Source organism: Podarcis filfolensis (genome assembly GCF_964270895.1).
Source record: "Podarcis filfolensis genome assembly, chromosome: 8".
Classification (NCBI taxonomy): Eukaryota; Metazoa; Chordata; class Lepidosauria; order Squamata; family Lacertidae; genus Podarcis; species Podarcis filfolensis.
In genome coordinates, this window is record NC_139611.1 from 67,498,245 (window position 1) to 67,514,793 (window position 16,549).

At 44.6% G+C, this 16,549-nt stretch overlaps 1 protein-coding gene across 10 annotated transcripts in view; it reads left to right on the top strand.

Moving 5' to 3' along the window:
* The window catches only part of PTPRU (protein tyrosine phosphatase receptor type U), a 363,596-nt gene that overhangs the window by 220,679 nt on the left and 126,368 nt on the right, over positions 1-16,549 (top strand). For all 10 annotated transcript variants that reach the window (XM_083626763.1, XM_083626762.1, XM_083626766.1 and 7 more), the window contains exon 9: positions 14,785-14,894. In XM_083626763.1, the coding sequence (XP_083482889.1) occupies positions 14,785-14,894 (110 nt within the window). The remainder of the gene's footprint in view (positions 1-14,784; positions 14,895-16,549) is intronic.

A 16,549-nucleotide genomic window follows, 5' to 3' on the forward strand; every position in this document is an offset into this window, starting at 1 on the left:
GCAGAACGAAGGCGGATTTCTTGCTGCTATTTTGTCTCATTCTCTGGAAAGGAGGAGAAAAACCTGGTTAGAAGTCTTGCTACTGAACGCGGCTTGACCAAGCCAGCTGATTGAATTGAAATCTAGTAAGATTTGAAGGGCCAGAGGCTCGCCCCTTCACCACGCCAATGGTGTCTCTGGAAAATATCCTGCTTGGGTGGGAGAGGAATTCAGAATAACGCTAAGCATATCGCTCCACTAGTGTAAGCCAGGGGTCAGCAAACTTTTTCAGCAGGGGGCTGGTCCACTGTCCCTCAGACCTCATGGGGGGCCAGACTATATTTTGGAGAGAAAAAAATGAACGAATTCCTATGCCCCACAATTAACCCAGAGATGCATTTTAAATAAAAGGACACATTCTACTCATGTAAAAACATGCTGATTCCTGGACTATCTGCAGGCTGGATTTAGAAGGCGATTGGGCCCGATCTGGCCCCCGGGCCTTAGTTTGCCTACCCATGATGTAAACGACTGATGCAACCATCTGTCCCTCCACTTCCCCTTGTGTACTGTTCCAGGGGTTCTCAAAACCCCACAAGCCAGTTTGTGGGGCTCAGGGTGCGGGGAGAGGAGGAAAGACCCCCATTGTGCTAGCAGAAGTCCTTCTGTGGGCTTCTTCTGGTAGGACTTATTAGTTGAACCAGGCACTTTGTTTTTTCTCACATCTAGTCCTTTGTGCAGAAGTGCAAAGGGACAAAGGATTCCTCCAGATCATTGACATAACTAGCCCAATATTTTCTACTCAGATTAGCAATGGCTCTTCTGGGTCCTTGGCAGAACATTCCTATGTAATGTTTCTCGATCTTTCCCACACCGGCAACCTGATCCTTTACAAACTGGATATTGAAGGGATTTAATCAGGAAAGTTCTGCATGCAGAGTGTGTGTTCTGTCCCCAGTGTGTTGTGTTCCCTCCTCCAATGCTGTACTTTGGTGATATCACTGCATTAGGGGAGGCTCCTGCTTTCCACTGCTGAGGTTGGGATGGTCTGGTTTACAGCCAAAACAACATAAGAAGGGACCAATGACCCATTTTTTAATCATCTTTTTAATTGAGTTTTACATTGCACATTTAAATTCCAACATTAAACATCATCATTTAGGATTCCCTGAATCCTTAGATTCCCCTCCACCCTTCCAAGATTACCATTTTCAATCTTTTTCAACTGCTTCACATATTTTCTCTATTAAATAATCCATTTTTGCCTTAGTTTTTAGTACATTACAAGCATTATTCAAATCCTGCCAAAGTGTTTAGTTGTTTACAGTGTTCTCTTAAGTACATTGTGAATTTTCCCCATTCCTTCTTAAAGTTCCTCTCTTCCTGGTTTCTGATTTTCCCGGTCATTTTTGCCATTTCAGCATAGTCCATCATCTTCATCAGCCATTCGTCTCTGGTTGGGACTTTATCTTCTTTCCATCTCTGGGCCAGTAGTATCCGTGCTGCTGTCGTCGCATACATAAATAATCGTTTCTGCTCCTTTGGTATCTTTGCACCTAAAATTCCTAATCAAAAAGCCTCTGTTTCCCCCCACAAATATTATTTCAAACATTTTTTCCCAACTCATTATATATCATATCCCATAATGCTTTTGTTATCTTGCACGTCCACCAGACCAATGACCCATCTTGTCCAGCATCCTGGACTCACAGTGGCCACCCAAATGCCCATGGGAGACCTGCAAACAGGACCTGACCACAAGAGCACTCTCCCCTTCTGCTGTGTCCACAACCAGTATCCAACAACCTGTAGAACATAGCCCTCATGCCCAGTAGCTGTTGATAGAGAACCCAAGCACAGGGCCTCTCTCTCTCTCTTCCACTGTTCATCATAATGATGTGCCATTTTGCTAGCAATGAATATATTCAAGCACTGCTCTGGATAGGAAGACCAAATGCTCACTATGTAAAGACGCTTCTGCAGGGAAGTACATAGACCTTGTGTGTTCCACCCATAATTTGCAATTAACTCCACTTTACAAGTTCAGAGTAAATACCAACATTAATCAAGGGGAAATTGTTTAGTTTCTCATCCAGAGTTTTATCATAAGACTTTACAGCTCCGGGTTACATTGTAATTAATCTCCCCAATTTTGTCGTCATTTTTTTCTTCCTTCTCTTAAGCTTCAAGTATTTGCAATTAACCTGAAGGAGCTTGTTCCTGTTGAAGACTCAATTGGGTGGAGGATATTAGTGGGCTTAATTTCAGTGCCACCAAATCCCTGTGTAACTGCTCTGGCTCTGTGGATAGCTCATGCACCAGCAGAGTGTACAGGCAGCCTTGAAAGTTAGCCGTGAACATTGTCGAAGATTGTTCTAGAACAACGGTGGGGGAGGGAATAAAGGTTGCATAGGAGACTTTAATAGCTGTATAAATGAAGGCAAGATTCAACAGACAACTTAAGAACAGTTGTTTTCCTTACAGGCAAACTTTTCAAATTTAAGCCATTACTTTTACAATTAATTGACTGGAAAAAACCAATTAATTAGGTAAAATTAGGATGGAGATTTAGTCTTCATGCATGTACAGAAAGCTACTGCAACATCATTAAGGAAAACCTGGTTTATATATTAGATATAATATTCTGATTTGTTGAAATTGTTTTTTTTTCTATTTTTGTTTGTTAAAATATTTATCTCCTGTCATGTGAGCACCTCCAGGTGAAATACAATGCTAATATGTATAAAAATACAAACAAACACCAAATATTCATAGAATCATAGTTGGAAGGGACCCAATGGTCATCTAGTCCAACCCCCTGCAATGCAGGAATCTCAGCTAAAGCATCCATGATAGATGGCCATCCAACCTCTGATTAAAAACCTCCAGGGAAGGAGAGTCCAACACTTCTCGTGGGCGTCCGTTTGACTGCTGAACAGCTCTTACTGTCAAAAAGCTTTTCTGAATGTTTAGTCGGAATCTCCTTTCAATCTCACTTGAAGCCATTGATTCAAGTCCTACCCTCAAGAGCAGGAGAAAACAAGCATGCTCCCTCTTCCATGTGGCAGCCCTTAAGATATTTGAAGATGACTATCATATCTCCTCTCAGTCTCCTCTTTTCCAGGCTAAACATACCCAGCTCCTTCAAGCATTCCTTGTAAGGCTTAGTTTCCAGACCCTTGATCATCTTGGTTGCCCTCCTCTGCACACATTCCAGCTTGCCAACATCCTTCTTAAAATTGTGGCACCCAGAATTGGACACTGTATTCCAGGTGTGGTCTGACCAAGGCAGAACAGAGTGGTACTATTACTTCTCTTAGTCAGGACACTATACTTCTGTTGATGATTCACTGTAATTCAAATCAGAATATGACCAGGTAGTCCAAATATGCTTAAAAGCTACCATGGGGCTTTGTTCAGAAATGAAAAGTTAAGGTAAATGAAAAGGTTTTCGGCATACTTGAGAATCGCGAGGATATTAGTGTATGCAGTGCATTATGTCTGGAAGGGGGCTATTCCAAAGTGTGGGTCGCCACCACAGAAAAGGTCCTCTTGTTGGTTGCTGCCAGACGGACATCGACAAGTGGTAGCACAACCAAGATGTCCTCTGAAGGTGATCACAGTGACTGGATGGGTCAGTATGGAAGAAGATGGTCTTTCAGGTGGCCTTCTCCCAAACCACTTACAAATTAAGGATAAAACTGTTGAGGTTTGTGAGAAACTGCAGCTTTGAAGTGGACAATTAGTGAGTTGGCAAGAAGCCAAGTGAAGCAAGAGTACGTGAGAAAGTCTGCTTGGAGATAGGGAAGCCTAGCAACAGGTGGTGATTGGCTAAAAGTTTTCCCTTATAAGCAGCATGACACAGTAGTTTGGTGTTGGAGTTCAGAGGTGTGAAGAGTTTGAATCACAAGTTATGTTCCTGAGTTGTCATCCTGGACAACACAGACTAAGCAGCTGGTAGCAGAGAGTTTTGGTTGAGATCCATCAACAAAAACCTCAAACCTGGCAAATTGGCAGCCAGTGGAGGTCCTTCTTCAAAGGTGTTGCACGTTCAGGGCTAGGTGTACCACTCAACAGCAACCTAGTTGCAGCATTCTGCACTGGCTGCAGCTCCTGGACCAAGAATAATGGTACATTACAGTAACCAATGTGTGAGGTTACCAGTGCATGGGTAACTGTGGCTAGTCATTCCCTGTCCAGGAATGACTGTAGAGCTAGCCAAATATTCACCTGATAGTCCTAACTAATATCAAAGTAGGTGTTAACGATTAGCCTTTTTCATTTCCAAAGGAAGGAGAGCAACCCTTCCTTCAAAGGCAAAGGCTGAGTCTCTCCAATTTCCTTGTGTCCAGCTCTGCATTCCTAACCTATTTTTCTCAACTTGCAATTTCCCCTGCTGCTTTTAACCACACGATAATTGCTCCAGCTGTTTTCTTCTTGTACCCGCATACAGTTACTCCAGCTGTGCTTTTTGCTGTACTGTAAGCGCTCCAGCTGCTTTTCTGATTAACAAGACTTTCTTCTTATCCTTTGAGTTGAATATGATGTCTAATATAGTGTGCTGTCTATGCTTCTCGGGGGATCGATACATCTTTGTCTGAGCAGGGTGATACTGAAAATTGTACATGTCTGTTTCAATTATTTGCCTATCCAATTTATCTAATGTGGCTATCTGAGTCTGCCCAGGACTGCTTTATGAAGCTCTTTCTCTGATATATTGCTTTTGTCCTGGAGTGTTCATTAGAAATTCATGTTTTTGTAGCTTGGTTAAATCTTTTGCATGTTAAAAACAATCAGATGGAAAAGTAGTTTTGATCTGAAGGTGGGGAGGAGGCTATTAAAACACCCCTGTTTTGTTGATATATATATATATAATTAGGACAGCTAAAGTGCAGGCAAAGTGATGTACTCTGTTGTCATTTTTTCAGTCTTCAAATTCTGTGATTATGACTCCAGCAACCAAATTAGGCTGGTTGCTATTTCTCTTACTTCTACACAATTGTGCCTGCACAGAAGACTCTTTGACACATTACAGCAGAATATGCATTTGCATCGTTCTGCCATAAGTTGACCTCATCTGTTCTGTAACATTTGAAGGACATTTGCTTGCCTGAATACGTGGCAATCAAGTGCCCAGGAACCTCAGCCACTTGCAGCTCCCAGGGGTGTCCTTACTGCAGGCGGCTGGACATACAAATGGTTTCAAATGTTTCAAAAGCAGCACCATCTACCCAGAGTATGCCAATATGGTATGAGCTTCTGTAGAAAAACATCAACAACTATATCGGATGAACTGGAACAGTGGAGCTGGTGTTTATTGCATATGCAGAAATGTGACCTGCAAAAACATATTGCACTGTGAAGTGCTTCTGTTCAGGAATTTAGCCAATAAATCATGTCCTTGCCCAGAATATTCCATTCCCCTCTCAGCTTTTCGTCCCAACCGCCAACATTGTTAGCATTCCATGGGCAGTGAGGAAGCTTAGTCGCTATTGGGCTACCCTAGGGTTTTGTGTTGGAGTTGAATTTTTGCCCCCTTTTTTCCATCTCACAAATAATTTTTGTGTCTCTTCAAACATTGTGGGTTCTCCTAAACACATTGAAACCTCCGTCTTAATTCCAAATTTTGGTCAAAATTCTTCTGGTACCAGCTGTGCTCACTTTTAGATGGAATGATAGGTCCAGTGATGGCAATGGTGGTGTCGAGGCTGGTGACACAATCTTCTCTTGTAGATTATACCCTATTGGGAGGGATATGTATTGAAAGAAAATCAGCTCATTCCTTAGCTTCTAAGGATCAAATTGGGTATTATTTTAAATCCATGGGTGTATTTCACATTTTTAAAAAATTGTCTCTCAACTAAAAAGTCCCAAATGCTGTAACTTTTCTTCATAGGGGATCCATATAACCCCAATGGGGTGTTGGGGAGTGGAATATGTCAGTTGTGTAGGGCATCCTCCTCCTCTTGGGGGCCATGGATGTATTGGCAAAGGAGCACTCCTCCATCAGTAATTGCAAAGCAAAACCAGAGACAAAGAGCAAGCTTTTTTTCCCAGAGAGTCTGTGGGGTGCCTGAAACGAGTGCCCCTTTCCTTCTGGGTAAGGCTCCTCTGAGCTTCCTTCCCTGTAAGATTGACCCTTTCATCATCAAACTGGCTGCCAGCTGCAGGAAACTTTGTAAAAATTTGTGTGTGTGCCAGCAGGGCAGCTCAAAAGCTTGAGCTGCTCTCAGGCCAACCCCTTTCTGAGTTATTCGCTTCCTACAGAGATCAATGATACGGATAAAAAAAGAGGCAGCGCTGCTGTCATTTGAGCCCTCAAAGGTTGTTCCAAAACATTAAATAATGGAAGCATTTCCCATTAGGAGATGGAACGGTTCATTAGCAGGCAGACCTCTGCTGCCCAGACCGATCCTCCCAAGCAGATGGGAGCTTTCCAGGGGCGAGTGGCTCTTCTTCAATTGAATTTACCATTCTGACACTGCAGACGGTCCCAGCCTACATCCCTCTGCAGGCCCTGTGTCTTTCTTAGTGTTTACAGCTGGAAGGTGGTGGGTTGGGGGGGGAGTTTTCAAGGCACCTTTAAGGAAGACAACAGAGATCTGTAGGCAGTGGTGAGAGGTGGAATTGCTTTTTGTTGGTATTCTGTGACTGGGGTGGAGGAAGGGTGTGTGTGGTAGGGGCGGCCAGCCCCAGGTGTCACCACTGAAGGGGGTGACAAAGTGCCAGGTGGCACACACCACAGGGCTTGCAGCATGCCCAAGCCATGCGTCTCTCCTGGGAGTGATGCAGTGGCTTGGGCACCCACAGACTCCGTGCTGCCCCAAATGGTCCGCCCGCCGCCTCCCCCTCAGCTGTAGGGCAGAGGCCCTGCGGAGGCCCCGTGGAGTGTCCTGTCCCATCTCGCCCTGATGTTGCTGGTGTGATTAGTATAAATCACATGAGATGTCTGAGAAGAGTGTGGGAACGGAAGACCATCTTATCTCTTCCGCCTGAGCATGTTATTGTAACTGTACTTTCACTTTTGCAGTATGCAACAGTTGTTGTTCTGCCAGAGCTTGAAGAACACAGATGTGATTATGGATTGTCTGTATAGAATCTAAATAAAATGCAGTTTAGATCTACGGATGCTAGAAGACTTGTGTGCAGTTTTCAGATGAAAAGTGTCACAGAAAGGCACTCTGAAGATGAAGGGACACGTCATTCCAGAGATGTGCCTACCGGGAGACGCTCAGAGGTCTGGGGGGGGGGGGGGGTCAGGTCTCCATTTTCCCCAGAGCATTTTTTCAACAGCCCCACCCCCGCAGGCGGCTGGCCCTGCCCCTAGCGCCCGATCAGCTTACTCTGCCATTGTCTGCGATGTCTGAGCAACTCAGCTGATTAGAGACTTCACTGCTGCAAGCAGAGTACAATGTAAATTACTCATTTAGTCCAAACTCATCACCTTCTAGAGCTATTTTCTCCTCCCTCCCTTGCACCTTCCAGGTCCTAAGTACAGGGGTCAAGTACAGAAGCCAATGAAGAAAGGCAATGGTATCTTATTTCAATCTTGGGAAAGTGACTTGCATTGCTCCTGAGGGCAGCAGGCTAGTTAGGGGTGTGGGCGGAAATCTGTCCTCCAGCTGAAGGATACAACCAGGGGCGATGCTGCTATGACACTGCTGCCCAGTATCTGCTGCATGAGTTAAGGCCAGCTCTGATTACAGGTCACACCTACAGCATACATTCAAAGCACATTGCATCCCTCAAAGAATCCTGGGTAATGTAGTTTATCCCTCACAGAGTGACAACCCCCAACATTTTAACAAACTACAGTTCCCAGGATTCTTGGGGACGGCGACTGATCACGTCGCTTTGAATTAGTTTCAATGTGCTTAAAATGTATGGCGTAGGTGTGAACATAATCTTATGTCTGTGTAATTGGAAGCAACTTTCAGTTATATTTGCAATTTTTGAAAGTCTCATTGATGCCAAAATAAGCACCGATGAATCAGCAAACTGAATTAGTGAAATAAAGTCTTGGTTTTTTTGTTTTGGTGGGGTGAGGATTTCATGAAAGTGTTTATCTGGGTCAATTGCATGGATTTTTGGTTGAATCACTGTTTTGCACAAGCTCTAGAATCCAGACATAGTTGCCAAGTATTATTTTTATTAACATTTCTCAGATGCCTTTTACAAGCCAGTCTCAGGGTGACCTACAAACAATACTAATGATACAAAAGGCTTTAAGCATTAGAGCAGCAAACAATGGTTTATCTGTACAATACTAAAACCACCCCAGTGAAGTGCCTAAATCATCAACCACACAGTAGCAGATGCCACTCAACAATTAGCGAGCATCCTATCACATACCATGGCATTGCTTTCCTAGAATGCAAGGTGATTAGGAACTCTTTTTTTAAAAAAGGGGGGAAGTCTTCTATTTCTACTTAAAAGATGCCAAAGCGCAGCAGTATTTGTAGTGCATCGTGCCAACCTCTACAGGTAATGCAAACAAGGTGGAATATCCTGAAAATTGGTTCCTTTGTGCCTTCTCGGATTTGATTCCTCAGGTGCATCCCAGACACTTGTAATAAAATGGAGCATTTGCATAGTGCTGAGCACAGATGAAGACTGCACATCTGTTTACATGCGCAAATACATATATCTGCCCCAAAGGTTTCCATAATTTAATAAGTGCTTTGTGTAGGGCACCTCACCTCGGATTAAATTAGCTTGTAAATCAGGTGGAAATGCTTTATTTGCATGGTGGGCTTTTGCTTTTTATTCCCCCCTACTTGTTTTGCAGTGAATTAGCTTGTCCTCCTTACCTCGCCAAATAATACAATCTACAAGAGCACTGCAGAAATTAGCAACTGATATTTAGAGTGTCGTTATCAAGTGGAAAGTAGGCGATGCCTATCTGTAGTACCTAAGGCAGGGCAAAGGTCCCTATGGTCACAGCACTAATGAAGATTTGGGAACTGGGTTGTTGCTGTTGTTTGTTCAGAAGACAAAGACAGATTAAAGAAACATAGCTAAAGAACATATAAAAGGTTATAGTTAAAAATCCATTAAACTTTCTATAGAATTAAAACGTATCAATTAGAATTCAGATAGTAAACACCAACAACACACTCTCTCTCTCTCTCTCTCTCACTCACTCACACACACACACACACTTAAGAGCCCTTTCCTTAAAAGCAGTCAATTCGCGAAAACCTGCCAGTGGAAGAACAAGAAGGAGGGAGCCGGTCTAGCCTCTCTAGGAAGGGAGCAACAAAGCCTGGGAGCAGCCAACGAGAAGGTCCAATCCTGCACCCCAACATATGTGCTTGTAAGAGTGGCAGGACTGAGAGAAGAGACTCCCCAAAAGATCTCAGAGCCCAGGAAGTCCATGCGAGAGAATACAGTCCTTCCGAATGCCTGGGTTCTACACAGAGTTCTTCCTCCCAGCTTGCTACTGTCTCAACAGTTTCAATGAACTGTTCCAAACCATTGGATTGTTTCTGACTTTTTTTTTTTAATGTAGGGAAACATTTACAACACCCCAATTCTCACATCAAATATCACTTTCAGATATTTCAAATATCACTTTCAAAAACCACCCTGTGTTTATGCCTTGTTAAAGGTGTGATTCTACCTTCTCCATATTTGCATTCATTAATTTTGCAACCAGCTGACATCCATTGATGAAAAACCAATTTAATTAGAGATAGCCTAGGAAAGTGTCATTGCACTGTAGGTATCAACAGTTCAAAATGCACCTCAGCAGGTGCATTGTGTGCTGCTGCACTGCATGATGCTTTAGGGAAAGGCTCATTGGTGGAGCATCATCCCAGGTTCCATCCCTGGCATCTCTAGGTAGGACTAAGACAGACCTCTACTTTGACACCTAGGAGAACTGCCAGTCAGTTTAGGCAATACAGAGCTACTGTATATAGTCCAATGGCCTATATATTTCCCACTTGGTAGAAAGCAACTTCCTAATGTTTCTATATTTAGGAATATTCTATATTTAATATTCAGGCACATGCATTTAGGTGCTTCAGTGATCCATTGTGTTCAGATGCGTGCACCCTAGAGGCAAAATGAATTACTCACTCATTTGAGACATTCAAGTTCTGGGGATCCTACTACAAGCAGGGACCTTGTATAGTGATGTGGAATGGCAGGCTGTGAACCGTGTTAGATGTTTGCACATTGCAGACAAGATCCATCCACTCCCTGTTCACAAGATTTCAGATCCCGGGGAGATAGCAGGACCTGCTATCCCATTGATCACCAGGTTTGATTCAGATGATCTGATTAGCTCCCTCACTGCTCCATGTGAGTCCCTCCCAAAGTTGTGTGCTTGGTGGAAGAGAATGACCATCTCAGATAGAAGGAATGTACTGTTCTTTGGGCTAGAAATGTAACAATGAATTCAAAATATCAAATAAATAAATGGGGATGGCTGGCCAGCCTCTTTCACTAGCCTGTCTGTGCAAATCCTATTCCTTTGACTTGTTCTTATGCATGGCTTTCAAAGTGGATTATACAAATTTGTGGAGGACATTGCTCTTAACAGCTGCTAGCCACAATGGCTATGTTTTACCTCCAATGTCAGAGGCATTATGCCTCCGAATACCTATTGCTGGGAATCCATCTCAGCAGGGCAGAGACCTGTTGACACTCATGCCCAGCTTGCATTCCTCTGCTGGGCATCTGGTTGGCTACTGGGAGAACAGGGTGTTGGACTAGACAGGCAATTGAACCGATCCAGCAGGGCTCTTGTTATGCTCTTATGTTTTAAACTGGAGTATTTAAGACTGGACCAAAGAACACACAACCCTAACTTTTTTTTTAAAAAAAGATAATATTAAGAATAATATTTCATTTCCAGGGACTGTTCAGCTTGGCTCCGGCAGACAGATTACAGACCTCCAGCCTTTGCAATCCAACCGCAGAGTCTGACAAAGCCCCCATGATCACAATAAAGTGAATTATAGCTTTAATGCAAGCAGTATTATTCACATAACCCCTAAAGCCTGTTTCTGCCGAGGTGGTTTTGAATAATGCTTTTGGACTTCCCCATCCTGCTGTTTGTACCTTGCCCCTGCCCCTGTCTGTGGAGTCGAAGGGCTTTGCTTCTTTCTCTCCCCCTTCTGCTTTTCCTTCTCCTAAAGAGAATATAATCACTCGATTCTGCCTAAAATTAGAGGCTGCTGTAAAGCTTGTGTGGCAGATGATACTGTTTGTGAATAGTGATCTTTGCAAAGCAATTGCCTGGTCTGTTCCTCCTTAATGACATCCTTGAGAAAGGGGAATGAAAGGCGGGCTGGGGGAATCTGTGCTAAATCAGTGAATATTGATCCTAGTTATGGCTCTTTTGCTTGTTGTTTGTCATTGTTATTATTGTGGGTTGTTGATAATTAGAGGGAATGACAGGGCTCCACTAATCCAGCCAAATTGCCTGGAGATTAGAGATTTACGCAAGGCCCCCGTCAGTGGGTGTTGGAGCAGCTGGTTACGAAAGCTCCAGGCCTGAGTAAATGGCAGACACTCCATCCTTCCTGGCAGAATATGGTGTGTTTGCAGAAGCCTAATGCCAGGTGCTAGTGTGAACCATCAGGACTGGGTTCACAAGGGAGGGGGGATAACAAATTGATTAATATGGATTGAGGCCCATGTCAAAAATATCTGAGAGATGGTCCAGTGAGGGCTAGCTCCATGTGAAGCCCCCTTCCCAACATCCTTCACCATCACCGACCCCTGAAGGATTGCCAGCTGCAGAGAGAAACACTACAAACTACAGAGGGCGATAGCAATCTGCCTGCCATTTTACATTTCCCACAATGCATTTGGGAGGAAAGGCCATAGCTCAGTGCTAGAACACCCATCTTGCATGTAGAAGGTCCCAGGTTCAATTCCTGGCATCTCCAGGTAGCACTGGGATCATCTCCCTGCCTGAAAACCTGGAGAGCCATGTTGGTCAGTGTAGACAATACTGAACTTGATGAGCTCAGTGTAAGACAGCTTCCTCTCTGTTTGCATGTTGGTGTTGTGTCCCTCCAGACCACTGTCAGAAATTCACAGTGGCAGCTTGTCTTCTGAGGCTCAGTCTCCACTGTCAGTTGGCTCTGCCAGGGCCAGAGAAATGGGTGAGGGACAATATCCATGTAATTGGCCTTGCCCAGGGCACATGGACTTACAAAGCTGTCCAAGAGTGCTGAGTTTGGGTGGTGGCCCTGGCTACAGGTTCTGGGGGCCCTTGGGCAAGAAACACACTGCAGGAACCCTTCTAGAGCCCACCCAGCTTTTCCTTGTTGCTGGCACTGCTTCCTGTTCCATTGCCTTCTTCCTTTAGGTTGTGGAGACTTTTTCAGCCGGAGAGCTGCATTCTCTCTTAGACATCCTTCCGTGGGGTGTGCCAGGGACTGAAGGAAACTGGAGTCCTGAAACATCTGGATGGCAGTCCAGGTCCCTTATTCCCAGTCTAGATCACACTAGGAAGCTTCCTCCTGCCAAATCAGAAAATGGGTCCATCTAGCTCAGGATTGTCTACATTGACTGGCAGGGGACACTCCCAGCCTTATCCAGAGATGCCAGGAATTGAACATTCAAGGTAGATGCTCTTTCACAGAGCTGTGCAGCTCACTGTCTGACCTAATTGGTGTAGCAGGACAAAACTGAGTGCTGGGATCCAACTGGGGGTTGCATGCACCAGACCCTTCCTGACACTGCTCAGATATGCAGCCTCCTCCTTCTCATCTCTCCTCATCCTCTCCTGTCTTGCCTTTAGTTAGCGGGTTGACTGCCTTGGCTCAGCAAAAGGCAATTAAGCCATCCCCATAAAATAAACATGAGCGAGAGTCGCCTGCCGATTCACCAGGCATGTATTTGCCTGAGTGCTAATTTGTGGAGGATTGAGGGCTCAGTCTGCAGTGATCAACCCAGAGTGCTCTGGATTATGCAAACGCAGTCCGGTAATGGTGTGATTTCTCCCTCCTCTGGCTGCTGCAATTTATGTTCGCAACCTGTTCTTTCTAAGTTGACAGGGAAGTTTCATTCCTTGGATCAAGATGACTTTCCCACAGCCTGTGTGATTTAATGGGTAGAGCAGTGCTAGACAATGTTGGACTACAACTCCAATCATCCCTGGCCACTGGGTGTAATAGCTGGGGTTGATGGGGCTTGTAGTCCTACAATGTATGGAGGACACTGTGTTGGCTATCCTGGGTTAGTGTCTGACTAGGAGTGGTGGGACTTGGGTTCAAATGCCTGCTCAACTCCACAGCTCACTGGGTGACGTTGTGGTGACCATCTCTCAGCCTAACCTACTTGGCAAGGTTATTGAGTCAATAAATTCCAGGGGCAAAGGGAGATCCTGTCTGTTGTACTTGGAAGATGGTGTGTGTGTGTGTGTGGAAACATGGGTCCTATCTTTGCCACAGGATGTTGCAATAACAACAACAACAACAATTTTTTTATACCCTGCCCACTCTGGGCGGCTTCCAATGGAATATTAAAATACAATAACCTATTAAACATTAAAAGCTTCCCTAAACAGGGCTGCCTTCAGATGTCTTCTAAAAATCTGGTAGTTGTTTTTATCTTTGACATCTGGTGGGAGGGTGTTCCACAGGGCAGGTGCGACCACCAAGAAGGCCCTCTGCCTGGTTCCCTGTAACTTGGCTTCTCACAGTGAGGGAACCACCAGAAGGCCCTCGGCGCTGGACCTCAGTGTCCGGGCAGAACGATGGGGGTGGAGATGCTCCTTCAGGTATACTGGACCAAGGCCGTTTAGTGCTTTAAATGTCAGCACCAATACTTTGAATTGTGCTCGGAAACGTACTGAGAGCCAGTGTAGGTCTTTCAAGACTGGTGTTATATGGTCTCAGCGGCCGCTCCCAGTTATCAGTCTAGCTGCCGCATTCTGGATTGGTTGTAGTTTCCGGGTCACCTTCAAAGGTAGCCCCACATAGAGCACTTTGCAGTAGTCCAAGCGAGAGATAACTAGAGCATGCGCCACTCTGGCAAGACAGTCTGCTGGCAGGTAGGGTCTCAGCCTGCATACCAGATGGAGCAGATAAACAGCTGCCCTGGACACAGAATTGACCTGCACCTCCATGGACAGCTGCGAGTCCAAAATGACTCCCATTTCAAAGAATGTCAGACTCTGCATGCAAGACAAGTTGTTGGAGGATACGCCTGGCATTTCTCAGTAGCCACAATGATTATGTTCTACCTTCACTGTCAAAGGCAGTATGCCCTTGAATACTAGTTGACCACTGTGAGAACAGGATGTTGGACTAGATGAGCCTTTGACCTGTTCCAGCAGGGCTCTTCGTATATCCTTAAGCACACTTTGTGCATGTGGAATCTTGCCATCATTCCATGGCTCCCTTCGGTGTTCTGACTGCTGGATTCCAATGCTGGGGAAGATCCATGGTATATTCCTCCCAGGAACATACAGTCTCAGCAAACAGATGGTGTGTGTGTATGCTTGGGTGGACTGGGGGCTGTGTATTTAAATACTGCCTCATTAATATATAATGACCAACATATGGAAAGCTTAACAGAGCGCTGGGATGGAACTCGGAATGGAACATTGCCCATTTGGGGGTGCAGTTGTGCCCCATGATATTTCTTGATGTAGTTGTTAGGCTGTGAAAACAGTACATCTGTGGGGAGCAACTTTAAACATTGCCAGTTTGGGGAAATGTTTGTGTTCATGATATTCCCTTGTTGTAGTTAAGGAGCTGTAAGGAAAGCTGTCTTAACAAGACTGTATTTTGACACCCACCCAACCACTTTTCTTCCCGAAACCCTTCCTTGTTTCAGTCCCCGGAGGCATTGCTTCGGAGTCCCTCACATTCACCCCCTTGGAGGACATGATTTTTCTGAAATGGGAGGAGCCAGTGGAGCCCAATGGCCTTATCACGCAGTACGAGGTATGTTGTAAAGCCCTTTTGGGGATTCCTTGTCTTTTTACCTGCATTAAAGAGGTCTTATTTATTTTATGTATTTGCTATTACATTCTGCTTTATCTTTCTGAATAAACACAAAAGTGGCTGCTATACAAAGCACAGAAACAGGAACACGTCAAATGCAAGAAACAGTACAGTTAAAAAACCGGGAAAAAAACCCAAGGCTGAGCTGGCAACAGATCCACCGAATCCACAGCAGCTGGAGATAAGCACCAGCTAAAAAAAATCAAATGGAAACAGATATGCTTGCTGAAGCAAAATTCAACAGCAAAAAAGAATTTCAGTAGAATCTGAATGCTCATTGCAGAGTCAACTCTTTATTTGGTGTCTGAAGGTGCACAGCATCATGGATAGGTGGTCCCTCTGGGGGGGGGGGCTAGTCTGTGCACTGAGAAGTTCCTCCACCTGATAGATATCCTCCAATCTTCAGCCAGAGTGAGCTCCCAAACAGGACCTCAGCTGTCAATCAGAATGCAAGAAGTTCGATCCATGGTGGAGTGTGATCTTTCATATATCTCATGGCCTTTGGGTATCTAGTTCCCCAAGCATTTATGGCTTTATGGGTAGGAAGCAGCACTTTGATTTGAGCATAGAAACAATATGCAGCCTGTGGACATCAGACAACACTGGAGTAATATGATCAGTTGGCCATATTACTGGCGGCAACATTTTGCATCATTTTACAGTTCCAGGCAGTTTTCCAGGGCAGCCCCAAGTGCTCATGTTCCAGTAGTCAAGCCAAGTGTATTAACTACATGATATTTATGATCGGGGCACCACTGAGCCTCTTGGGCTTGCTGATCAGAAGGTCTGTGGTTTGAATCCGTGTGACGGGGTGAGCTCCCGTTGCTCTGTCCCAGCTTCTGCTAACCTAGCAGTTCGAAAGCATACCAGTGCAAGGCATCCCATTGCGCCAGAAGTCACATGACCCAGAAAGCTGTCTGTGGACAAACATCGGCTCCCTGGGCCTGAAAAGCAGAGATGTGGGCCACATCCCATAGTCAAATTCAACTGGACTTAACTGTCCAGGGGTCTTTTACCTTTACCTTTTACCTATTACCTATTAACTGCATGATATTTACTCCATTAACTTATCAATGAAACGTCCATATGAAGAAAAACAATATTTTTTGAAGCAATAGGCAAACTTTAGATTATGCACTCGTGTGTTGCAGCAGGCATCATCTTGTGGAAGAAGGATTCTCTCCTGTCTGAGACAGCAGGGAGGCTGCCTCTTTTAAGATGGTGCTTTTCTGCAGGTTTTTAAAGAAGTGCCTGTTTGTTTGTTTGTTTCATTTCCACAGCACCCCAAAACCAACATTCTCAGGGTGTTTTGCAATTAAGCTTAAAATACATAAAATAGAACGAGACCTTAAATCTAGGGCAGAAGAAAACCAGAACAATCCAAAACCAAGATAAAACCAGAAAGATGGGGATCACAGCAGCTTAAGAGATCTTTGGAACTCTAAAACACTTCCTGAAAAACCAGGGAAAGGAGACGGGTGGGATTAGTAACCAATGTTAGTCCTACTCAGAGTAGACCCCTTGAAATTCATGGGCATTGCTAACATGGATGACTTAATTTTAATGGCTCTACTCTGCACAGAACTTAGTTGGAA